Raw genomic sequence first — 26255 nt, 5'->3', positions numbered from 1 at the left:
TTGAAACTTGTTTTTAACCATATTATGAAAAGTTTGAAAGTATGAAAATACTTCAGACTTGTGTTTGAGAAAGTAAATTCATGTATGTCGGGAGAAATCATCGACAAAAATAACATAGTAAACAAATCCTCCTTTAGAAATTACTGGTGCAGGACCTCAAACATTCGAGTGTATTAATTTAAGTGGTCTTGAAGAGAAAAAGGTTCTGTTCTGAAATGGTAATCTTTTCATTTTGCCGAGAATACAATCTTTACAATCAAATGATTCAGAGTTACAGAATTTTCGTAGATTTGGAAAATGTTGGATTTTGGCTATATGTGGGTGACCAAGTCTCTTATGCCACAGTTCCAACTCTATTTTTTGAATATTATAACAAAAAGCTTTCTTCAGCATTTCCAAAAAATCCATGTAATAGAGTCCTTCTCTATGGCCTTCCCCAATCAGCTTGCCTGACTGGCGATCCTGTACCCAACAACCATGAGAAGAAAATGAAATATTACACCCATAATTAGAAATTTGAGATACAGATAAAAGATTTAAATTTAATTTGGGAACATGTCTAATTTCTGGAATAGAATTTTTTTTTGTTTTATAATTTTTTTCAAAATTTTCTATTCCTTCTATTTCAAGAGAAGTCCCATCAGCAGTAAAGACCTTTGACACACTTGTTTTATTTTTAACACATTTGGATAGACTTTGATTATTTGGGGTCATATGAAAAGATGCACCAGAGTCAATGAGCCAAGAAATTTTACCTGGATCAGAAAAAGATGAGGTTGCTGCGCCGGTTGAAGCTTCAGATGAGGAAGAGGCACCTTTGATGAGAGGCTGAAGAATCTCCATTAGTTGGGCCAGGGAAACTGGTGCATCCTGATCTTTAGGCTCCGATCCAGCAATTGCAGTTATTTTTTCTCTCAGCTCTTTAAGTTTGGGACATTGTGGCCTGTAGTGTCTCGGTTCATGACAGTGATGACAAATAACTTTCTTCTTATCATAGTCACCATTTTGTCGGTTAAAGTGAGGAGACCTATATGATCGAACATGATTCTCTGGTCTAGACATGACTAAAACGGAATCATCTTCAATTTTTGAAGAACCTTTTCGGAGACGATTTTCTTCTATTGTTAACTCTTCAATAGTTTCAACAATAGAAGGAATTTTTCCTCGGTGAAGTAGGGGCCGATTTAGTGGTTTCAAATTCCGGCCTTAATCCAGTGATAAACTGGTAAAAATGTTCAACATCGAGTTGTTTCTGACGAAGCTCGATGTCTTCGACACAATGCCACTTTGGTTCTAAAAGGGAAAGTTCTTCCCAAAGTTCAGACAACCCATTATAATATTCACGAATAGTTTTGTCTCCTTGTGTGTCATCATTCGAACTTTTTCTTGGAGGTTGCACACGTGTGCAATATCTTTAAGGGAATATATATTCTTAAGGTATTCTCATGCCTTATCAGCATGATCAAATTTGGCAAGACTTGAGCATTTTTTAATTTCAACGCTATTGATAAGTCATGACATTATCTTTGCATGAGATATTCTTCATTCTTTCCATTTCTTCTCGTATGAGGCAATAGCCTTGATTTTCTCTTCTTTCGATAAAGGGACCTCTTTATCTTCCTCCTTTTTAGTAAGAGATAGCTTAGGTTCCGAATCGGAACCATCCACAATCCCCCATAGGCCTTTTCCCCATATATGGTGCTTCATTATTGAAGCCCATGTTACATAGTTCGTATCGCTTAGTTTCATAGGCATGATGGTGACTTTATCATTGTCATCCATCGATTACAAGGAGAGAAAGAATAGGGATAAAAGAGAAACAAGAAGGAAAATGAAAAAGAAAGAAGAAAAAACAATACAACAAGATGTGAAATCTTCTCCAATGAAGTGATAAAACACTTCTCTTCAAGTGGCGAACACTTTTGCAAACAGGCATGGAAATCGAGACAGTTTTTCCTCAAGATTTAGTACTTTCGCGGCTCTAATACCATGAAATGAAATGGGGATCTTCGAAACACGAGCTTATATTCACAAGGGCAAGTGTCAAGAATGACACTAAAGCATAACCCTTAAAAAGGGTATAACTGGAAACAAAATAAAAATAAAAATGTATTCTTTATTGATATGAAAAACCAATTGCTTAAGAAGCATTGGAATTAAAATACAAAAGGGGTTGCACCCCTTTATATACACAGCTGAAAGAGGACTCAATAGAGCTGTTGGGCTGTGTCAGTCCAACAACTCTATTGCTAGTCAAGTCTTGACAAGACTTGACTAGCAACAGTCATTCTAGTTCAAATTGAACTAGATGACATAAAGACAACAAATAAAAATAAAGGAAAAAAATTACATAAAAGAAAGAAATGAAAAATATATTTATATATATAATAATATAATATTATTATTATATATATATATATATGTACAATTTTACATTTTAACAATAATATGTTCTAATGTCTGGGGCCCAGCCTCTAATCTTTCTTTTTCTGGAAGCAAATACTATGTATCCTTTATTCATAATTTTTCTCGCTTTACCTGGATATTCTTTATGAAACATAAATCAGAAGTTTTTCTTATTTTTCGTCATTTTCATGCCTACGTTAAAACTCAATTCTCCCAAAATATTCAAATTCTCCAATGTGATGGAGGTGGTGAGTATTCTTCCAAAGAAGTTTTAGATTTCCTCCAAGATAATGGGATACATCGTAGAGTTTCTTGCCCGTACACTCCACAACAAAATGGAATTGTTGAACGGAAACATAGACATATTGTGGAGAGTGCAATGAGTATGATATATGATTGTAACTTGCCTATTAATCTTTGGACATAAGTTTTTCATACTGCCACTCATGTGATAAATCATCTTCCTATGCCTATTCTTGAAAATCAGTCTCCCTATTATGTTCTCTTTGGTGTACATCTTGATTATGATGAGTTACGAGCTTTTAGATGCACATGTTATGTATACATTGATAAATCCATGAGAATTAAATTTCAGGACAAAGCCTCTATATGCCAATTTGTAGGTTATGCAGATGAACACAAGGGTTACAGGTGCTATGATCCTGCCAATAAGAAGATTAGAATTTTCAGAAATGTTGTTTTTGATAAAAATAGTTTTCTGAAAAATAAAGCAGACCACAATCGTGAACATATTGACGCAATTGCTAATTGGTATGATCCATGGCTCGGTGCAGAACTCATTTCACATGCTGCAAAACATACTACTTTGGCCCCTGAAAGCATACATGGTGAGACGGTTTCAAATGATGCATCACAAACAGAATGTATGAGATACAAAGGTAATGTCTATACCAGGAGACCCAAAGAGCAAACAAATGTACCTACTGGAGAACACGTGGCATTATCTAATAACAGAGAGGCACCAAGAAGATCAGGCAGGATAAGGCATCCTATTGAGAAATGGGTCAGTTATGATAACTTTTCTATGGATTTTCAGATTTTTCTATCCAAGATTGAAAAACACGATGAACCACTTGGTTTTGTCAAGCTATTCAATCCAACAAAGGGATTGAAGCGATGAATGAAGAGATCGAGGCACTTCATGAGTGTCAAACATGGGAGATAGTTGGTCGTCCTCCAGATAAAAATGTTGTTGGTTCAAAATGGGTATATAAGATTAAATATAAATCGGATGGTAGCATTGAACGGTACAAAACACGTCTTGTTGCCAAAGGTTTCACTCAAGAATACGGTCAAGATTATGATGAGACATTCAGCCCAGTGGTGAAAAAATGGGAACAATTCGTACTATACTTGGCCTGACAATTGAACATGGGTGGACCCTTAGTCAGCTTGATGTTAAAAATGCATTCCTTCATGGGGATTTAAAGGAAGAGGTCTACATGGAGCAGCCTCAAGGTTATGCAGAGGGAGACCCAAAAGAATATGTATGCAAATTAACCAGAGCTTTGTAGAGTTTGAAGCAAGCCTCCAGGTCATGGTTTGAAAGCTTCTCCTTAGAGATTCAGAACCACGATTTCTTTCGTTCCCAACTAGATCATTCTCTGTTTATATACAAAGATGGTACTACTATGGTTTTCTTACTTATATATGTTAATGATATCGTGATCACTAGTAATGCTCCAGACCACATTCAACGAATTAAAGTTTTATTGAGTATGCGGTTCAAAATGAAATATCTTGGGGAATTGAGATATTTTCTTGGTGTAGAGGTGGACAGACAGGATGAAAAAATGTCATTAACTCAACACAAATACACTCTTGATCTTCTGGCTAAAGCAGGAATGACGGATTGCAAACCACTGCCTACACCCAGTGTTGTCAACCAAAAGCTCAATATTTGTGATGGTGAGTTATATCATGATGCAATCAAGTATCGCAGTTTAGTGGGTATGTTACAGTACCTTACTTTTATTAGACCAAACATTTTATATTTTGTTAATCAAGTGTCTCAGTTCATGCATGAACCGAATACTGGTCACATGGATGCTGTCAAACGTATCTTTCGTTATCTAAAAGGCACGGTGGGTGGACTTACATATATACAATCTTCATGGGAGACACCAAAACATGACATATTGGCCTATACAAATGCAGACTGGGCAGGGGATCCAGATGAGAGGTTTATTTCGTGATACTGTGTTTTTATTGGGAGAAATCTTGTCTCATGGAGTAGCCGAAAACAGAAGGTTGTGGCAAGATCTAGCGCAGAGGCAGAGTATAGATCTATGGTAGCTACCACAACAGAAGTGACCTGGATTAGGCATTTACTTAAAGAGATGGGAGAGAATATCTCAAGTTCGACACTTCTGTGTGATAATAGAAGTGCTATACAAATTGCATTCAATCCTATCCATCACAGTCAGACTAAGCATATTGAGATTGACCAACATTTCATCAGACAAAAGATAACAGACAAAGAGATTGAACCGGTTTATGTGTCTTCAGAAGACCAAGTTGTTGATATGTTCACAAAAGGTCTCACAAGTCATCGTTTCTGGTATCTGAAGAACAAGTTGCACATGGTTCACTCACATGCATAACTTGAGTGAGGGTATTAGAATATGGACCGGATATGGATCCAATAAAAGATCCATATCCATTCACAAGTTTTGTATTCTAACGCAATTTGTATTACTAATACAGGGCACTTTCGTCCGTGTAAAATTATTGTAACCCTATTAAGTCTAATGAAGGATTACTGCAGCCATTAAGAAAACGCAGAGGCTACCGATTCCAGAAAGCTCTCTTCTCCTCCTTACTCTTTCTTGTATTTTCCAGAGAGCACGTCTGTTCATCAATAGTTTTATCATATGATTCCTTTGAACCTAAGTTTAGATCTTGCCTAATGGCCTTTCACTCGTATTTTGAACCTCAATCATATCATGAGGCTAAACACTGGCATAAATGGATTAAGGTTATGAATGACGAGTTGGAAGCATTAGAAAAGGCAAAAACTTGGGAGATCCAAACATTACCTAAAGGAAGAAAAACTATAGGATGCCGATGGGTTTACAAGGTAAAAACCAAGTACGACGGAACATTAAAAAGATATAAGGCTAAGGTAATAGCCAAGGGATACAGTCAAGAATATGTGATTGACTAAGATGAGACATTTGCCCCAATTGCTCACATGACTACTGTTAGAACTCTCATTGCTATAGCATCAATTAGGAAATGACTTATATTTCAAATGGACGTTAAAAATGCATTTTTAAATGACAACTTAGATGAAGTATACATGGATCCTCCTTCTGGTTTGTCTTTAGCACATGAAAAAACTCTCTGATTATGTAAGGCCTTGCATGGCCTAAAGCAAGCTCCAAAAGCTTGGTATGATAGGTTCAGTGATATGATGACTCAACTTCATTTTAAATCTTGTTTTACTTATACTGCATTGTTTGTTAAGTCTTTTGATGTAAGAATGATGATTCTGTTATTGTATGTAGACAATATGATAATCATCGGAGATGATAAGCAGGGAGTTAACCATATCAAAGATGTGCTTAAAGCCAACTTTGATATGACGGATCTTGGTTTTTTATGATATTTTCTTGGAATAGAAGTTGCTTACTCAAATCGTGGTTACTTTTTATCACAGACAAAATATGCGGCAGAGATCATTGAAAGATCAAGACTCTCGGATGAGAAATTGGTTGACACTCCGGAAGTCATAAATGCTAAAATGAAAATAGATGATGGAGAGCCCTTGCAAGATCCAACGCCCTACAGACAGATGATTGGGGTTTTGTCTTATCTCTCTATTACTCGCCCTGATATATCTCATGCTATTCATTTTGCTAGTCAATTTCAACATGCTCCCACTGAAAAAGTGTGTGTGTGTTTCGGGTCTGGATCTTATACCAGACTCGAGTCCATTTATGTATAACTCTCTACTCTGTATTTTTACTTTTGTTCCGGGTTTGGATATTACACCAGACCCGAACCCACAAATGTAAACTTAAACATATTAATACAGTCGTTAGGTCACGATTTCATTAACGAAATCGTGACAGCCGCAACCTCTCTTCTCAACACAGGTTAAAGAGGAGATTCTTTCATGGTATTAGAGCCAAGATCTACTTAGGGCTTGAAAAGACTTCCACAAGGTGCGACCAAGGTTTGAGATCTCTCCTTTTCTCCTCTCTCAATTTTGTTCATCTCTCTTGAACCCCTTTTTGGTTTCTTTCCTGAAGGATTCACATCTCCCTAACGTGAATCTCTAAGCCATCACGTAAATCGTGAATCGTGAATCTAAAAAAAAAACTCGTCTCATCGTGAACCTCAAAAAATCCCATCTCACGTGAATCTACTGTTTCGCGTGAAACCCTAAAGTCAACCTTTTCTTACTCATATTGCCGTATTCAGATCTGATTGCTTTTGCACCAGATCTGGAGCACTACTCCCCTGCGCATCCTTCTGCCATTTGGACCGGAATCAACCTTTTGCTGTTTAGATCTGATATTTGACATCTTTTTTTTAATTTGCTTTCATTTCTATCAAGTGTCTCCTCCTTTCAACCTATTTTCTTCTCACTGTCTCAACTGACACTCAATTGACAGTTGAGTGTCAACGTTATCTTCAGTTGTTTTTGCCCAAATCTGAAAACACAGTTGACAGTTTCAAATTTTGTTCGTGTGAGAAATTCCTATTGCGTCAATCTCAGTTTTTTTTAAAAAAAAAAGGAAGGGAAGGCAATATTCAGATCTGATTTTTTGAATCTGACAGTATCTAATCGCTATTTTCTCGAAGGTTGCTCAGCAAAAAAATTTTTTTTGCGACGAACCAACCTTTTTTGACAGCAGACTGGGCACTCCGTGAACACCCAAATATCCTTGTTATTTCCTTGTCTGATTCATTTTCTTCATGGATCCTTATTCTTCTCAATCGAGTCTTTCTTCGAGTTTTCTCAATCAATTTGTTTCCAAAAAATTAACCACCTCAAACTTCTTGATTTGGAAGAGACAAATCATACCCTTTATAAGGAGCCAAGGTCTCTTAGGTCACCTGGATGGAACCACTCCAGTCCCGCTAGAATTTGTTACGAGAGAAGAGAAAGATGATAAAGGGGCGAGTTCAATTGTGTATGTCAAAAATGCAGAATATCTAAATTGAGAAAGGAAAGATCAATCAGTAGTTGCTTACATCACTTCTACCTTGTCTCAAGAGGTTCTTGTTGCAATCCTCGACAATTGTACAACCCTGCAACTTTGGGAGAGGCTGGTTCAGACGTATTCACAAGTTTCACAGGCAATGGTGGTTTTTCTAAAAAGGGAATTTCAACAGCTAAGAAAAGATTCCATGACCATCATGGAATATCTCAACAAGATGAAGACTATCACAGATTAACTTGCAGTTATAGGATGTGTCGTGAGTGACAGTGATATGGTGCAACAAACTCTCAGTGGATTGGGACCCGATTATAATATGATTGTCACTTCACTATTGTGTATGCCTACTCTTCCTACTTTTGATGAGTTGCGAGCTAAATTGATTCAGTATGAAATGACTTTAAAGGGATTTTCTGAAGAAACACATGCTCATGCAAATTCTCAATAAGTTTTTGCTACAGGAGTGACTTATGGTCGAGGGCGAGGGGGATAAGGGCGAAATGGACACGGAGGACGTGGATTGCTTCCCACTCTAAATATCTGGACTTTCACTCAAGTTCAAAGGTCAATCCCCACTTGCTTCCTTTGCAACAAAATGGGGCATATCAAGGCAAATTGTTGGCACAACCCAGAAAATAAAGGAAAGACTCCACAGACAGAACAAAAAAGAAAGCCTACTAATATCAGAGACAATGCAGAGATTAGAGATCTGTTAATATCTGCCCTATCAGAATTGAAACCAAAGCAGAATGATCAAGGCAAATGGTTCGTCGATTCAGGGGCGGCAACTCACGTGACTGGTGATGCAGGTAAACTTTCTAAACCTATTCCTTATTATGTGCATATTGATCAGTCCCTAAGAAACAAGTTTCAGGATAAGGCTCAAAAGTGTAGATTTGTGGGATATGCCGAAGACTACAAAGGATATAGGTATTACGATCCCGTCAATAGACGTATCAGAATCTCAAGAAATGTCATCTTCGATGAACACAATTTTGATCACAAAGCTGACACAATGGATATGCCCTCTACCACCACCGAAGTCTACCATCCTTGGCTGAATTTAGAACTTTTTGCTGGTTCCAATGAAGTCTGCTCTCCAGTTTGTGGGCAGCAGGAAGAAGAAATGGCTGAGACTATTGGCACATCAGGATTACAGAATGGGGAAGAAATACCATCCGTATCGGGCAGATACAAGGGCATTTGCTATACTAGACAGAGAACGATGGCGCCGCCAAAATTTTCAAATCATGCCTCAGCAGCTACACCTACTTCCTTTCATACTCTTGAGGTCAGAAGATCCAATCGCATGCGACATCCTATTGATAGATGGGTCAATTATAACAATTTCTCCTTGGACTTTTAGCTCTTCTTAACTGCTCTGAATAAGGAAGATGAACCTATCATGTACTATTAGGCAACTACTTCTACCAAATGGGTAGAAGCCATGAATGATGAAATGCAAGCCTTACATGAATGTGGAACCTGGGAAATCGTCCCCAGACCACCTGACAAAAATGTTGTTGGATGTAAATGGGTTTACAAAATAAAGTATAAACCAGATAGAACCATTGAACGATACAAGACGAGACTGGTTGCAAAAGGATTCACTCAAGAAGCAGGGCAAGACTATGATGAGACATTCAGTCCAGTAGTGAGAATGGGAACAATTCAAATTATTCTTTCACAGGCTGTTGAACATGGTTGGAAGCTGAGTCAGCTTGATGTTAAGACTGCCTTTTTACATGGAGATTTGAAGGAGGAAGTCTACATGGAACAACCCCTTGGATATCAAGAGGAAAACTGCAAAACGCATGTGTGCAGGCTCAAAAGGGCTATCTATGGACTAAAACAAACATCTCGCTCTTGGTTTGACAGCTTCTCTCTTGAGATTCAGAAGCATGGATTCTCACGCTCCCTACTAGATCACTCATTATTTATTTTTAGAAGTCAGAATGTGATCACTCTATTGTTAATTTATGTTGATGATATAGTTATCACAGGAAACTCTGAAGATAACATCAATGAAGTAAAAGACCTATTAGGACAGAGGTTCAAAATGAAAGATCTCAGAGCCTTGCGCTATTTTCTTGGCATAGAGGTCGATAGCTAGGCTCATGGGTTGACCCTCACTCAGCACAAGTATACGATAGATGTTCTCAGCAAGGCAGGTATGAAAGACTGCAAACCTTTAACAACTCCTAGTGTGCTCCACCAAAAATTAAGTACTCATGATGGAGACCTGTATGAGGATCCCACCAGGTACCGCAGTCTAATAGGCATGTTGCAGTATCTCACATTTACTCGACCTGATATTGTTTATTCTGTCAATCAAGTGTCTCAATTTATGCATACACCTCGTACTGGACACATGGAGGCAGTTAAAAGGATACTCAGATATCTGAAGGGGACCATTGGAGATAGCCTGATATATTCTCCACAATCGTCTGGTAAGAATGTGCGTGAACTTACTGCATATTGTGATGCAAACTGGGCAGGAGATCCTGATGAGCGAAGGTCCACGTCGGGATATTGTGTTTTTATTGGGAGAAATTTAGTCTCTTGGAGTAGTAGAAAACAAAAGGCTGTTGCTAGATCAAGCACTGAAGCTGAGTATAGATCCATGGTTGCCGCTACTGCTGAAGTCACATAGGTCAGGCATTTACTAACTGAAGTAGGAGAAACTATCTCTCCGTCTACCTTGCTGTGTGACAATCAAAGTGCTCTCAATATGTCATTCAATCCAGTACACCATAGTCACGCCAAACATATTGAGATCGACCAACATTTTGTGAGACAAAAGGTTGAAGAAAAAGAGATTGAGCCTGAATTTGTTAACACCGAAAGACAAGTTGCTGACATTTTTACCAAGGGCTTGACAAAAGATCGCTTTTGGATGCTTAAAGGCAAGTTGTTCATGGTTCAGAACCATGATCAACTTGAGAGGATCTGAAAAAGTGTGTGTGTGTTTCGGGTCTGGATCTTATACCAGACCCGAGTCCATTCATGTATAACTCTCTACTCTGTATTTTTACTTTTGTTCCGGGTTTGGATATTACACCAGACCCGAACCCACAATGTAAACTTAAACATATTAATACAATCGTTAGGTCACAATTTCATTAACGAAATCGTGACAGCCGCAACCTCTCTTCTCGTATTACTTTCTCTCTCTTCTCAACACAGGTTAAAGAGGAGATTCTTTCACCCACTACAGTACATATGAGTGTTGTAATGAGAATTGTTAGATATATTAAAAAATCTATTAACCTTGGCTTGTTTTTATCATCCTCTTCCTTACTAGAAGTCATTGCATATTCTAACTCTGATTGGGGGAGGGGATGTCAATGATAGACGCTCAACCGCTAGTTTATGTGTTTTTGTAGGTGATTCTCTAATCTCATGGTGATGCAAAAAGCAACAGAAGGTGTCAGTGTCTTCGACTGAAGCTGAGTATCGGGTCATGGCAACCACTACGTCGGAATTAGTTTGGTTGAGACAACTTCTCAAAGACTTGGGGGTTCATACTGCAGAACCTTCGAAATTATGTTGTGACAATAAGAACATTGTTTACATTGCAAGCAATTATACATTTTATGAGAGAACGAAGCACATTGAGATGGATTGTCACTACGTTCATGAAGAGTTATTGCAAAAGACCATCACACTACCTTATGTTCCATCAGAATACCAACTCGCGGACTTCTTCACCAAAACGCTACCATCACTCAGATTCCACTTCCTACTTGGCAAACTCTCCGTGGTTGTACCATGAGTTTGAGGGGGGGCGGGGGGGGGGGTTAAGATATGTTATAGTATGCATATGTATATATGTATACATATACATATATGTATGTTTAAAGGTTGTAAACCGAAATACCCATCAAGGGTATTTCAGTATTTCACTGTAATAGGTGTTAGCCCAATAGGGGCTGACAACTCTTTTTATTTTATTTCTATTTCTTTTTTGTTTTTTTGTTTTTTTGTCTTTTTTATTTTATTGTTTTTTGGGTCATTGGGAGCAACTCCAATATGAGTGTTGAATATGCTCACAACGGTTAGAATTCTAACTGTTGGGAGCAGCCCAACAGTCACATTGAGCTGCCCCAACAACCCTCTCTTGCTCTATAAATTGGCCTTGAAGGCCTTGTATTTTGAACACACTCTCTTGAGTAAATATATGCAATATTAGTTTGTTAGACCCTTGTGTGGGTGGTTCGGTGATTCAATCAATCATTCCACTTGATTGAAAGAGTGCTCTTGCATGTGTATCAGATTCAATCCACTTCATTACACCCAACAATCATAAATATGACCATTGGGGCTCCCCAACGACTACATTGTGGGAGTCCCAATGACTCCTCCTCTCTCATTGTATTGTGTATATAAAGGGGTGTTCCCCCTCTCATTCAAATGGTAGTTCTCACATATTCTCTTAATAAAATTATTTCTTTTGCCTTTTGGCATTACTCCATTGTGGGTTTATGTGTTTGCACTTTATGTGCTTGTAATTTCCTCTTTGTGGGCTTGTGTATTTGCACTTTATGTGCTTGTTATTTCTTGTTCATTAGTGGACTTTCAAGTGCTATCGCTTGGTATTTGTATTTTCCCCTATTTCCTTACAAAACCAAGTCTTAACCCTTTTAAAGCATTTGTTTTCACAGTCGATGAAACATCTTTAGATGTTAAAGGAATAGGAAACCTTGAAAAGTTTTTAAGCAAAGACAAAGAATTTTATATTCTAAAAATTATAATTATTTTAAAACTTAATTTTTTTTTCCATTTCTCAAATAATCGCTCTTGAATGTAGTGTCTCTTTTTCACCTACCAATTGTTATGTGCAGCATCTTCGGTCCGGAAAGTGGATTGGGCAAGGCTATAGAAGAGGAGACCTATATTATATGGATTTTTTGTCATTACCATCTAAATCATTTTGTAATCATGTTCAATCTAAAGATGTCACTTGGCACAAAATGCTTGGTCATCCTAGTGTCTTTAATTTGTATCTTTTTTCTTTTTTGGGGAAAATTTTGTAATGGAAAAGAATTTACATGCAATGATTGTATTGAAAAAATGCATTCTCTTATCAACATAGCAACTTTATTTCTAAGAAACCATTTAAATTAATGCATTCGAATGTATGGGGACTGACACCCGTTATGTCTAAATGAGGATATTCATACTATGTTGTTTTTATTGATGATTTCACTAGATACGCTTGGTTTACTTTATTAAAAACAAATCCAGTGTTTTTTTTTATTTTTAAAGAATTTTATATCCTTATTCAAAATCAATTTCAAAATAATATGGCAATTTTTAGATCTGATTCTGGAAGGGAATACATGTCAAATAAATTTCAAAACTACCTTAAACAAAATGACATTATTCATCAAAGATCTTGTCCTAAAACTCCCAAACAAAATGGTCTTGCCGAAAGAAAACATAGGCATCTTATTTAAACAACTAGAACTCTTCTTATTTCTAAAAATGTTTCAAAGAACTTTTGGGTCGAAGCCTCTCTTTCCGCAATTTATCTTATATATAGGATGCCATCTTCATCTTTAAAAAATATTTTCTCCTTTGAAAAATTATTCAAAATATCTCTTGATTTCAAAAGATTAAGAATTTTTTGTTGTAAATGCTTTGTTCTTTTTCAAGGACAAGATAAACTTTCACCAAAAGCTCTTGAATGTGTTTTTATTTGTTACGGTGAAAATCAAAAGGGTTATAGGTGTTATGATGTTAAAAATAACAAACTTTATGTTTCAAGAAATGTGACTTTCTTGAAGAACAAAATAGATTTAAACCTCCAAAACCCAAGATATTGATTATTTTTTTCTCTTTTACTTATTACCTAGGAATGAGTCTAAAGATTCTAATGATACTATTTGTGATAATGGTTGTGATGACAATTCTCATCAAAATGATGATTCTCTCAATGAGAATCCTAATGATATTCATGTGTATACCCAGTGTGAGGGAAATGAGTATCAAAATGCCCTTGACATATATTTACAAAATCTTCCTTTAAATGACCAAGTTGAGGAACTCCTACCTCGACGATCCTCTAAAAACATTAGACCTCCTCAAAAATTTGTGTCATGACTCTTTTTTCCCAAATTATAGAGCTTATCTAATGATGATCCGTTCATATGATGAGCTTTCAAACTTTAAAGAAGTTAAGCAATATTCGCATTGAGTAGATGCTATGCACCTAGAACTAGAAGCACTCAACAAAGCTAACACTTGTAACTATCCCTTTGGGTAAAAAGGTTATTGGTTGTAGGTAAGTTTATAAAGTTAAAACTAAAAGTGATGGGTCATTAGAAATATATAAATTTAGCTTAGTTGCTAAGGGGTATGCACAAGAATATGAAATTGATTACGAAGAAACGTTTGCACCGGTTGCTACGATGATTAGTGTAAGAACTCTAATAGCCTTAGCGTCTATCAAACAATAGCCTATTTACCAATTAGATGTTAAGAATGTCTTTTTAAATGAGAATCTTTGTAAAGAAGTCTATATGAATCCTCCTGAAAGTTTTCCTTTACGATGAAAGCTTTTCTTCACGCTGCACCTGCGATGAGAAAGAGAATAGAGAGAGAGAGAGGGAGAGAGAGCAGTTACGGCTGTCACGATTTCAGTAATGAAATCGTGACCTAAACTTAGATATTTAAGTTACATTACAGTATGGGTCCGGGTCTGGTGTATCCAGACCCGATAAACGAAAAACAAAAGTTACATGGTTACGTTACATGTTACATGGATTGGGTACATGGATCGGGTCAGATCCTATGTACCTTTTTCACCCCCCCTCAAGTTGATTATGGTTTTGAACCATGAACAACTTGCTTTTAAGCATCCAAAAGCGGTCCTTGGTTAACCATTTGGTAAATATGTCTGCAACCTGTCTTTCAGTGCTGACAAACTCAGGCTCAATCTCTTTTTCTTCAACCTTCTGTCTCACAAAGTGTTGGTCGATCTCAATGTGCTTGGCACGACTGTGATGTACTGGATTGAAAGACATGTTGATTGCACTTTGATTGTCACAGAGCAAGGTAGTGTGGGAGATCTTTTCTCCTACTTTAGTAAGAAGATGCCTGATCCATGTGACTTCGGCAGTGGCAGCAGCCATGGGTCTATATTCAGCCTCAGTGCTTAATCTAGCGATAGCTTTTTGTTTTCTACTGCTCCAAGAGACTAAATTTCTTCCAATGAAGGCACAATATCCTGATGTAGATCTTCGTTCGTCAGGATCCCCTGCCCAGTCTGCATCACAATATACAGTAATTTGGTGCTCGTCTTGGCCATATGACTGTGGTAAATATATCAATCCATCTCCAATAGTGCCTTTCAGATATCGAAGGATCCTCTTGACTGCTTCCATATGTCCAGTACGTGGCGCATGCATAAATTGAGACACTTGATTGACTGAATAAACAATATCAGGTCTAGTGAATGTGAGGTATTGTAACATTCCTATTATGCTACGATACCTGGTGGGGTCATCACACAGATCTCCATCATGAGCGCTAAGTTTTTGGTGAAGTACACTCGGAGTTCCTAGAGGTTTGCAGTCTTTCATGCCTGCCTTGCTGAGAACGTCAACGGTGTACTTGTGTTGAGTGAGTGTCAAGCCATGAGCCTGGTTATCAACTTCTACACCAAGAAAATAGCGTAGAATTCCAAGATCTTTCATTTTGAACCTTTGACCTAATAAGTCTTTTATTTCTTGGATGTGGTCCGCAGAGTTTCCTGTGATGATAATATCATCGACATAAATTAATAATAGAGTGGTCACAGGCGGGCTTTTAAAAATAAATAATGAGTGGTCCAGCATGGAACGTGAAAATCCATGTTTCTGAATCTCCAACGAGAAGCTATCAAACCAAGAGCGAGATGCTTGCTTCAGGCCGTAGATGGCTCTTTTTAGCTTGCATACATGGGTTTTACAATTTTGTTCTTGATATCCAGGGGTTGTTCCATGTATACTTCTTCCTTCAAATTCCCATGTAAGAATGCATTTTTTACATCAAGCTGACTCAAATTCCATCCATGTTCAACAGCCAGGGAGATGATGATTCGAATCGTTCCCATTCTTACAACCGGACTAAAAGTCTCATCATAGTCTTGCCCAGCTTCTTGAGTGAATCCTTTTGTTACAAGCCTTGCCTTATATCGTTCAATTGTTCCATCTGGCTTGTACTTGATTTTGTAGACCCATTTGCATCCGACAACATTTTTATCAGGTGGTCTGGGAACAACTTCCCATGTTCCACATTCATGCAAGGCTTGCATTTCATCATTCATGGCTTCTACCCATTTCATAGAAGCGGCTGCCTGATAATACATGATGGGCTCTTCGTCCTTATTGATGGCAGTTAAAAACAGTTGAAGATCCAAGGAGAAGTTGTTATAACTGACCCACCTGTCAATAGGATGTCGTATGCGGTTTGATTTTCTGGCTGTAAGAGTATGAGAAGGCACAGGATTGGCGACTGAGACATGATCTGAATGGCTTGATGTTGTCGGCCTCTGTCTAGAATAGACAATACCTTTGTATTTGCCCGGTATTTGTATTTCTTCTGCATTCTGTGACTCCGACGTCCCAGTGTTCTCAAACACCTCTCCTTCTTGTTGCACACAGTCTGAGGAACATGCTTCATTGGAACCAGCAAAAAGTTCTGAGCTCAGCCAAGGATAATAAATTTCAGTTGGCATATTCGTTGTGTCAGCTCTGTGATCAAAATTTTGTTCATCAAAGACAACGTTTCTTGAGGTTCTGATGCGTTTGTTAGTGGGATCATAACACCTATATCCTTTGTAGTCATCTGCATATCCCACAAATCTGCACTTTTGGTGTCTTGAAACTTGTTTCTCAGGGACTGATCGATATGTACATAGCAGACACAACCAAAAACACGCAGATCATAATAACTAGGATGAGTTCCAAAAAGGCAGTGATAAGGAGACTTATTTTCCAGAACAACCATAGGTAGTCTATTTATCACATGCACGGCAGAATGAAAAGCTTCTGTCCATAAGTTGATGGGAAGATTGTTGTCATGGAGCATACTCATGGCACTTTCAACGATATGCCTGTGTTTTCGTTCAGCAATTCCATTTTGTTGAGGGGTGTGAGGACAGGACACCCTTCTTCCTATACCGTTATTTTGAAGAAAAGCAATAAAATCACGGGATGAGAATTCTCCACCTCCATCACATTGAAAAAATTGAACGGACTCAGAAAATTGATTTTTGACAAGGGAAAGAAAATTTTGAAACAAAGAGAAGACTTCTGACTTATTTTTTATGAAATATATCCAAGTGTATCGAGAATAGTTATCGACAAATATTAGATAGTATTTGCTTCCAGATCTAGAGGCAATTGGAGCGGGTCCCCATACATCAGAACAGATTATCTCAAAAGGTTTTGAAGCTCTCTTATTAATGGAATGAAAAGGCAATACATGACTCTTGCAGGAAAGACAACTGGAACATTTGTGACTTTTCTCATCCCTATTGAGACTTTCTTTTGGAATGAGATTATTAGATACAAGTTTCTCAATAAAATGACTCCCACAATGTGCTAACCGACTATGCCATAAGAATGGCTTATTACATTCAGAAATACTAAAAACATTAGCAGAAGAGGATGAACACGACTCTAATGAGGGCTTTGAATTCAGGTGAACTGGACGAACAGCATGACAAGGAGCTTCTTCAAAGACATACATATTGCCTCGTCTCTTTCCTTCAGCGAATGTTTCCCTCGTGCGTAGGTCCTTGACCTGCACAGAGAAGGGAGTGAATTCAACTGAAGCATTATTATCATCAATAAGTTTGGAAACAGAGACAATATTTTTCTTAATGTCAGGAGCATGAAGAACGTCTGAAAGAGTAAGAGTGGAATATGACATGGGAATGACAGTTTTTCCGACATGAGAAACAGGATGGTGGGATCCATCTCCAGTGACAATCTTACTTTTTCCAAAATAAGGAATGGGATTAGAAATCTTACCTGCATCACCTGTCACATGAGTCGCTGCTCCTGAGTCGACAAACCAAGTACCTTCATCACTCTGCTTCAATTTCAACTCTAACAAGGCAGATATTAGCAGATCTTTAATCTCTACACTATTTGATACCTTCCTTTTGTTTTCTGTTTGTGGACCCTTTCCTTTATTCTCTAGATTATGCCAACAATTCGCCTTGATATGCCCCTTTTTGTTACAAAGGAAGCAAGTAGGAATGGTTCTTGATCCCTGCGCATGAGCTGACGTATTTGGAGTGGGAAGCAGACCACGCCCTCCGTGTCCACTGCGCCATTGTCCTCCTCGTCCTCTACCATAAGTCACTCCTGTGGCAAAAACTTCTTGGGAATTTGTGTGAATGTGAGATTCCTCAGAGAACCCTTTCAGAGTCATCTCATACTGAATCAATTTTGCTCGCAACTCATCAAAGGTAGGAAGGGCAGGGAGACACAATAGTGAAGTGACGATCATATTGTAGTCGGATCCCAATCCACTCAAAGTCTGTTGCACCATATCACTGTCACTCACCGCGCATCCTATAACTGCAAGTTGGTCTGTGATAGTCTTCATCTTGTTTAGATATTCCATGATGGTCATGGAATCTTTTCTCAGCATTTGAAATTCCCTCTTGAGAAAAACCATTCGTGCCTGCGAAACTTGTGAATATGTTTGAACCAATTTTTTCCAAAGTTGCAAAGCAGTACAATTGTCGGGAATTGCAACAAGGACCTCTTGGGACAAGGTGAAAGTGATATATGCAACCACCGACTGATCTTTCCTTTCCCAGTTGAGGTACTCTACATTCTTGACATACACAATTGAACTTACTCCTTTGTCATCTTTTTCTTCTCTCGTAACAAATTCGAGTGGAGCGAGAGTGGTTCCATCAAGGTGACCTAAGAGACCTTGACTCCTTATAAAAGGAATGATTTGTCTCTTCCAAATCAAGAAGTTTGAGGTAGTTAACTTTTCAGAAACGAGTTGAGTGAGAAAACTTGAAGAAAGATTGGATGAAGAGGAATGAAGATCCATGAAGAAGAGTTTTAACAAGAAAAAGAACCCCTTTTTGTGTTACCAGAGTACCCACAGAATGCTCAGTCTGCAGCCAGAAAGATTTGCCTTTTTTTTTTTTTTTACGACGACTGAGAAACTCGAAAATTGGTGACCAGAGGCTGTCAAAAGAAATGCAGACTGTATTCCAAGAAATTCAATGTGAATCCCACTGTATTTTTTTTTTTTTAAGGTCGGATATTTAAGCAATGAAAAGAAATTCAGACTGTAATTTTAACGTGGAAGTAATGAGGAACGAAAGAAAAAGAAGAGAAACAAAATCCAGACTGTATTTTCAATGTGAATCCCACTGGTAACAGTCAAAAGGAATATAATACGAGAAAGGGGTTCTGAGAGTCGACTCAAAGAAGTTATCACACAAACAGCAGGCTGGACATCAAAGGGATTTAGAATCCCAGATTTGATGTCGCAGGTCTGTGCCGAAAGCACGATCAGACTGCGGATCCAGACCAGTAGAAGAAGAAAAGACTGAAGAGATTTCACGTGATTCCCTTACGTGAACAGCTTAGGGATTCACGTGAGGTGTGAATCCACTAAACAGGAGAAGAAAAGACTGAAGAGAAACAGAAAAAAAAGGAAAAAAAAAACGAGAGATAGAAAGGGAAAACGATAGATAGAAATTGGGGATGGAGGTAGAGAAAAAAAAATCTGAAGAAAGGAAGATGGGAGATGAACGACCTCAAACCTTTGATCCGTCGCACCTTTGGAATCCCCTTCGACCCCTAGATGGATCTAATGCTCTGATACCATGAAAGTTTTCCTTTACGATGAAAGCTTTTCTTCACGCTGCACCTGCGATGAGAAAGAGAATAGAGAGAGAGAGAGGGAGAGAGAGCAGTTACGGCTGTCACGATTTCAGTAATGAAATCGTGACCTAAACTTAGATATTTAAGTTACATTACAGTATGGGTCCGGGTCTGGTGTATCCAGACCCGATAAACGAAAAACAAAAGTTACATGGTTACGTTACATGTTACATGGATTGGGTACATGGATCGGGTCAGATCCTATGTACCTTTTTCACCTCCGTCGGGTCTTGAAATAGAAAAAGAAAAAACTCTTAAGCTTAATAAAGCTCTTTATGGTCTTAAACAAGCTTCTAATGCTTGGTATGACCGTTTCAGTAAAGTTGTTCTTGATAGTGGATTTACTTATTATACTGACACTTATTTTTGTTAAGAATACAGGGGACCACATAACTATTTTACTATTGTGTGTTGATGATATGATCCTCTTGCATATTCTCCTAGAGGATATGTCCTTTCTTAAATGAAGTTTGTATCAGATATTATTGCTAGATCTGGATTAACTGACGAAAATGTGAAGACTCCAGAAGTGATAAATGCTAAGATGAGAGCCAATGATGGACCTCCTTTAAAAGACCACACTCATTATCATCAATTAATTAGATCTGTAACATATTTGTCTATTACTAGGACATACATTGTTAATGTTGTACACAATGTCAGTAAGTTTCAGAATGCTCCTACTACCATTCACATCGTAGTTGCCATTGCTAATCATTAGATATATGAAAAAAACTATAGCAAAAGGGTTATTCTTATCTTCTTCATCTCTAACTTTAATTGTTTATACTGACTCTGATTGGGGTGGAAACCCTAATGATCTTATTTCTACTATAGGTTATTGTGTTTTATTTGAACAATCATTAATTTTTTGGAGATGTAAGAAGCAACAAAAGGTGTCTTTATCTTCCACAGAAGCCGACTACAGGGCTATGGCCACCAACACAACTAAACTTGTTTGGTTAAGAAGTCTTCTCAAATATATGGAAGTCATCATCTCTAGTTCAAAGTTATGTTGTGACAGCAAAAATGCCATCTACAGTAATCATACATTCCATGAACGAACAAAGCACATCAAGATGAATTCTTAAGAGGCACTATTGAACTTTCATGTCACCTCAAAATACCAAGCGAATTTCTTCACCAAAGCTTTACCATCCCTTAAGTCCTCCTTTCTTTTGAGCAAACTTTCGGTGATCTCACCATCCCTTAAGGCACTATATATATATTTTCTTCATGTTCTTTGTAATGCCCACTAGGGACAAATTAGTCTTTTCAATTGTAAATACGTATGTTCATTAGGGACCTTTTTCTTGTTTTTAGTTTTTTTCTTTTATTTTTATCAAGCATTTGAATGGGCCCTCATAAGAGTGGCTGGGATCCTCCTATGGGGGGGGGGGGGTGCTCCCACCGACTCTATGGGGGAGCCCCTTTGCTTCCATTAGTTGTATAAAAAGGGGTTCTTGCCCCACTTATTTTTTATGCTTTTTGAAGCATTTTCAATAAAGAATCTTTATATTTTTTAAGTCCTCCCACTTATATTTTGTGTGCTTATCACTCCCTTGTGGCTTATTGTATTTTTGCCCATTAGTGGCTTCTTGTTTGTATGCTTGTGCATCTCTTGTACTCACGTTTGTGACATTGTTATTTCCACTAGTCTTTCATTACACTTGCCTCTTCCAAATGCACCAGAGTGTATGAGTTGTTAGCAGTGAAAACAGCTTTTCCGATTTGCCAGCTTCTATTCTATCCAGCAGTGTCTTCTTAAGCATTTCCTCCCTCAAGCTGTTTTATACTTTTTTCTCTTTTTTACATTATTTTTGTGAACCACAACTGGTACTTGCTTTGATTGTGCTGGGCTTTGTGTGAATTCTATGTAATCGTGGAGTGTAGTGCCATTTTAACAGGTTTGTCAGTCGATGGAGATGTACAAGGAGTAGATCGGATCTATGGTGCTCTTTCTGCTCACATGTGGCCTGGACTGATTATGAAATCCGAAATAAAGATGCCTAACACAAATGCGTATTCTGTGGAGAAAGGTGCTGCTTGTAATAAATTGACTACATTCTTTTCACTGCTCTGAAGACTTGTTTTTTTTTCGTTTCTTTGAATCTGCTTAGCAACATTTCTTTCCATGCCACTGATGGTTTTATGATACATTATTTGACAGTATCCTCGGATGAGGAATCTGATATTGAAATTGAATACGAAGTTCTATCAAAAGGTTCAGCTGAACCCTGGGATGATACAGAAGACACATGGGTTGCTCTGAACAACCCCGAAAGAGCTGAAGATTCGAAAGAAGTGGTTAATGGAAGTGTTTCAGTTGAGGGACATGCTTGCAACTCTGGACAACTGCAGGTGTCTACGCTGGATGAATCTGTTACGGCAGTGGAAGAAACTGCATCTTCACCAAGGATTAGTAAAAACGTAGCTGAGCCAGAATATGAAGATACAAAGCAGGGTTTTGAGGATCTGGAACAGTTAATGTGTGAGATCAGTCATATGCGAGAGAACTTGAGACTCATGCCTGACATTCAGAGGAAGGAGATGGCGGCAAAGGTCGCCATGAAAATGGCCGCAATGTTTGCGGACAGCAGCGACAATGATGCAAATTGATGTCAATGGAGTGTGCCGAGTATCATCTGTAATAAATTATTTACTGATTCTGTTTGACATGGGTTCATATTTTCAAGACCAATTAGAAGATGCTACTTGCTCCATTTTTTATAGGATAATGGCAGGTGCTGTAAGACCCTTGGTGAATCTGAACCCAGGTCTGAGCTCTTAAAGATGGGCACATCCAGTTATGGATTGTTGGGCTTTAAGTCCTGATCCTCCTTAACATATCAAAAATTGATCTAGATAAAGTCTTATTTTGCTAGTGGACTTAGGGCTGTGAATCAGGTGAAAGTCTAGGTGGGATTGCTAGTAGAAGAATTTGAAGGTCAAGTTATGCCAAGTGCAGACATATTACTGATTCATTTGCATCCCAAAGTAGTGTCATTACATCATGAGTGGATACAACACTAAAATCAAATGCTATGATTTGCGTCCTACAAAAAACCTAGAGCCACCATCCCATCTTTCGAGAGGGTGTTGTGTGTTCTCCCTGAAACACAAATTCGTGTGTTTTGGTGTGTACGGAAGAATATCTTGGGACCTGTGATAATTCATATGCCAATGTTGCCCACGATGACTTTATAATAAAATAACATATAAAAAAGGTAGATATGCTTTTGACTGAAATGTCTTCTTGTAAGATAGATATGCGTTGACGAAAATGTCCTCCCGCTCTCCATAAATAGATTTGTATGTTCCGCCTTTGTTTTTAGCTTCTGTTACAACACATGGCCACTTTCTAGTTCCTGCCTTGTGTTAGATAGAAAACTTTTTGGGGTTCGTTCCTACCTCATGGAGATAACTATAAATCGAACGACTAGTTCGATTATTGGAGGGCGTCATAGGGGGATTTGTCGGTCATCTCTTTTTACAGTCTTCTTTTCATTTTCGTTAGGCAGTATGGAAAAAAGCAATGACACACAAACATTCCAACAAGTGTCATTAAAGCGTGGTAAGGACCTTTTCATGTCATCATGTTATTGTTGAAGAACGTATGTCATCGTGAGTGTCATTAAGGCATTGTTTTGTTATTGTAGGTAGATTTTATTGTTTCGACGATTGGAAACTTGAAGATATTTGTAAGGCGGTGGGATCTGTTGACAAGAATGCCTGGTTACAGATGCAAGCAAGGCCTCTACCCCATCCGGTATCGTCCATTCACTCAGAATATGCAATGTAATGCAAATTGCGGTTGCAGTAACATGTATATCGATTTGTGAGATATTATTTTGTTTGTTAATATCGATTTGTAATATATTATGCTGAAGTGTTTCGATTTGTGAGATATTGTTTTGTTTGTTAATATCGATTTGTAATATATTATGTTGAATTGTCGTATATCGATTTGTAAGATATTGTGTTTTCTAGTATCGATTTGTGAGATATTGTTTTGTTTGTTAATAGCAATTTGTAATATATTATGTTGAATTGTCGTATATCAATTTATAAGATATTATGTGTTTTCTAGTGTCGATTTATGAGATATTATTTTGTTTGTTAATATCGATTTGTAATATATTATGCTGAATTGCAGTATATCGATTTGTAAGATATTATGTGTTTTCTAGTGTTAATTTGTGAGATATTGTTTTAGTTGTTAATATCGATTTGTAATATATTATGTTGAATTGTCGTATATCGATTTGTAAGATATTATGCTGAATTATCGTATACCGATTTGTAATATATTATGTTGAATTGTCGTATATCGATTTGTAAGATATTATGCTGAATTGTCGTATACCGATTTGTAATATATTATGTTGAATTGTCGTATATCAATTTGTAAGATATTATGTATTTTCTAGTGTCAATTTGTGAGATATGATTTTGTTTTTTATTATCGATTTGTAAGATATTATGTTGTTGCTTTGATACTTGATTCATTCAATTGTTTCTTTGACTTGCTTAACTAATCAGTAGACGTTGTTATATGCATCTTGAATAAATCGTAGTAAATGTATGTGTTGGCTAACATAAATTGTTATTTTGCTCATGAAAGTATTGAGCATATCAACTAGTTGCAGTGAAGATGATATATCTCAATCATTGGAAAGTCATGGAGCAATGAACATCCGTACTATCGACACACCTGAAGAAGTGAATATGTGCACTAATGATGCACATGATAAGAAGGGTGCAGACATTGGATTCACTCTTGACTTGAATATTCTAGCAGATGAAATGCAATTCGATAATGAGGTAGACGATCATGACATTGCACTTGACAAAGGTGCAGGCACCTCAAGTCTACATGATAGTACACTTGACTCTGTTCTTGTAGAGGGAATTCAGTTTAATAATAAGGAAGTTGCATACAAATTTTATAATGATTATGTCTTAAAACTTGGCTTCAGTGTTAGAAGGTATTCTTGGTCAAAAAATGCACAGGATGTCGTGGTGAGAAAGACATGTTTGTTCTAAGCAAGGTTGAAAAAAGTCAAGTGAAAATCCAACAAGGAGCAAGCCAGATTCAAGATGTGGCTGTCCAACGAGAGTGGTGTTAAGAAGACTTTTGAATGAGAAATATGTAGTCCGTACTTTAATTAATGATCATAATCATGAATTAGCCACTTCATTTATGACTCATATGTTAAGGTCACATCGTAAAGTAACTGAAGCACATGCTGCAATTACTGAAATAGCTGATAGCGTCGGCATTGCACCAAAGAAGACATACAATTTGTGTGAGCACATAGATGATGGTCGCGAGAATATGATATTCACACCTATGGATCTAAGAAACCACTTGAGAAGGAAGAGGACAAATAACATGAAGAATGGAGAAATATATTTTTTTGTTGATTACTTACAGAAGAAATCAAGCAATGACCCTGGTTTCTTTAGTGCAATGCAACTTGATGATGATGGATATGCTGCAAATATATTTTGGGCAGATTCAAAGTCAAGAGTAGATTATGAATGCTTCAATGATGTGCTTGTTTTTTATACGACAATGAAGATTAATACGGAATAGTGGTCATTTGTGCAGTTTGTTGGAGTGAACCATCACTCACAGAGTTGCATATTAGGCAGTGCTTTTTTGTATGACTAGACCGAGAAAACCTTTGAGTGGTTGTTCAGAGTATTTACACAGGCAATGAATGAGAAGCACTCTGGAGTTGTACTTACAGATGATGATCATGCAATTGCAGCTGCAGTGTCTCATGTATGGCCATATGCATATCATCGCCTATGTTTGTGACATATCTTTCAAAATGCAGTAAAGAACATATGACACATTTTTAATTAGAAGACAGGGTTTGATAAAAAGTTTAGAAAGTGTGTACTTGAGAGTATAGACGAGATTACATTTATGTCTGATTGGGAGGAAATGATTCAGATGTACAAGCTTAAAGGCTGTGTGTGGTTACAAAATCTATACGCAGACAAAGAGAAGTGGGCACTGACATATGGAAGATAATACTTTTGTGCATGTATGATAAGCACACAAAGAGTTGAATCTATGCATGTCACACTGAAGAAAATCTTGTATTCATGTTTAACAATGTTTCGCTTCATAGAACAATATGAATTATTTGTAGACGGTCTTAGACAGAATGAGCTTGAACAAAATGTGAAATGCTTTAACACCCGCCCTGTAACTTTGGGCATAAAAATATTGACGCGACCTACAGATCCGTATACACTAACTATATTTGAATGGACTAAGAAGGAGGTTATATAGTTCATGAATTGCAACATAGAAGGACGTATGCAATATGAGAATATGCACAAATACCATGTTGTATGAGAGGGTGAAGAGCATCCAAAAAGAAAAGAAACACATGTTACGTACAATGTTGACAATGAAACAGTTGAATGTACGTGCAAAATGTTTGAATTCAAAGGTATTTTATGTCATTATGCATTAAAGGCACTTAATCAAGAGAAGATACAAGAAATACCTGAGTCATATATAATACGAAGATGAACAAAACAAGCAAAGATTGAACTGCTGGATACAAATAATGTCAATCCATCTAGTGTTGATGAGAAGTGCCACATAACCTCCTGTTACCAACAACTATGTAGGTCACTTATGCATGTTGCAGATTTGGCATCGAAAAGCGAAGAAGCCTATGTATGTATGAGAAAAGTGTCAAGAGAATTACTTGAAAAA

General features: G+C 37.4%; 1 protein-coding gene across 1 annotated transcript in view; it reads left to right on the top strand.

Annotated features, from left to right (window-relative positions):
- LOC149817961 (uncharacterized) overlaps positions 1–22215 on the top strand; it is a 45189-nt gene extending 22974 nt beyond the window's left edge. The window contains exons 5-6 of the mRNA XM_089983982.1: positions 21418–21549; positions 21681–22215. Of these exons, the coding sequence (XP_089840108.1) occupies positions 21418–21549; positions 21681–22129 (581 nt within the window). The 3' untranslated portion in view covers positions 22130–22215. The remainder of the gene's footprint in view (positions 1–21417; positions 21550–21680) is intronic.
- Positions 22216–26255: the final 4040 nt, after the last annotated feature.

Source organism: Nuphar pumila, chromosome 13, assembly GCF_984573655.1.
Source record: "Nuphar pumila chromosome 13, dmNupPumi1.hap1.1, whole genome shotgun sequence".
NCBI lineage: Eukaryota > Viridiplantae > Streptophyta > Magnoliopsida > Nymphaeales > Nymphaeaceae > Nuphar > Nuphar pumila.
Note: the sequence above shows the minus strand (reverse complement) of the source record. Positions and strands in the feature narration are given on the sequence as shown.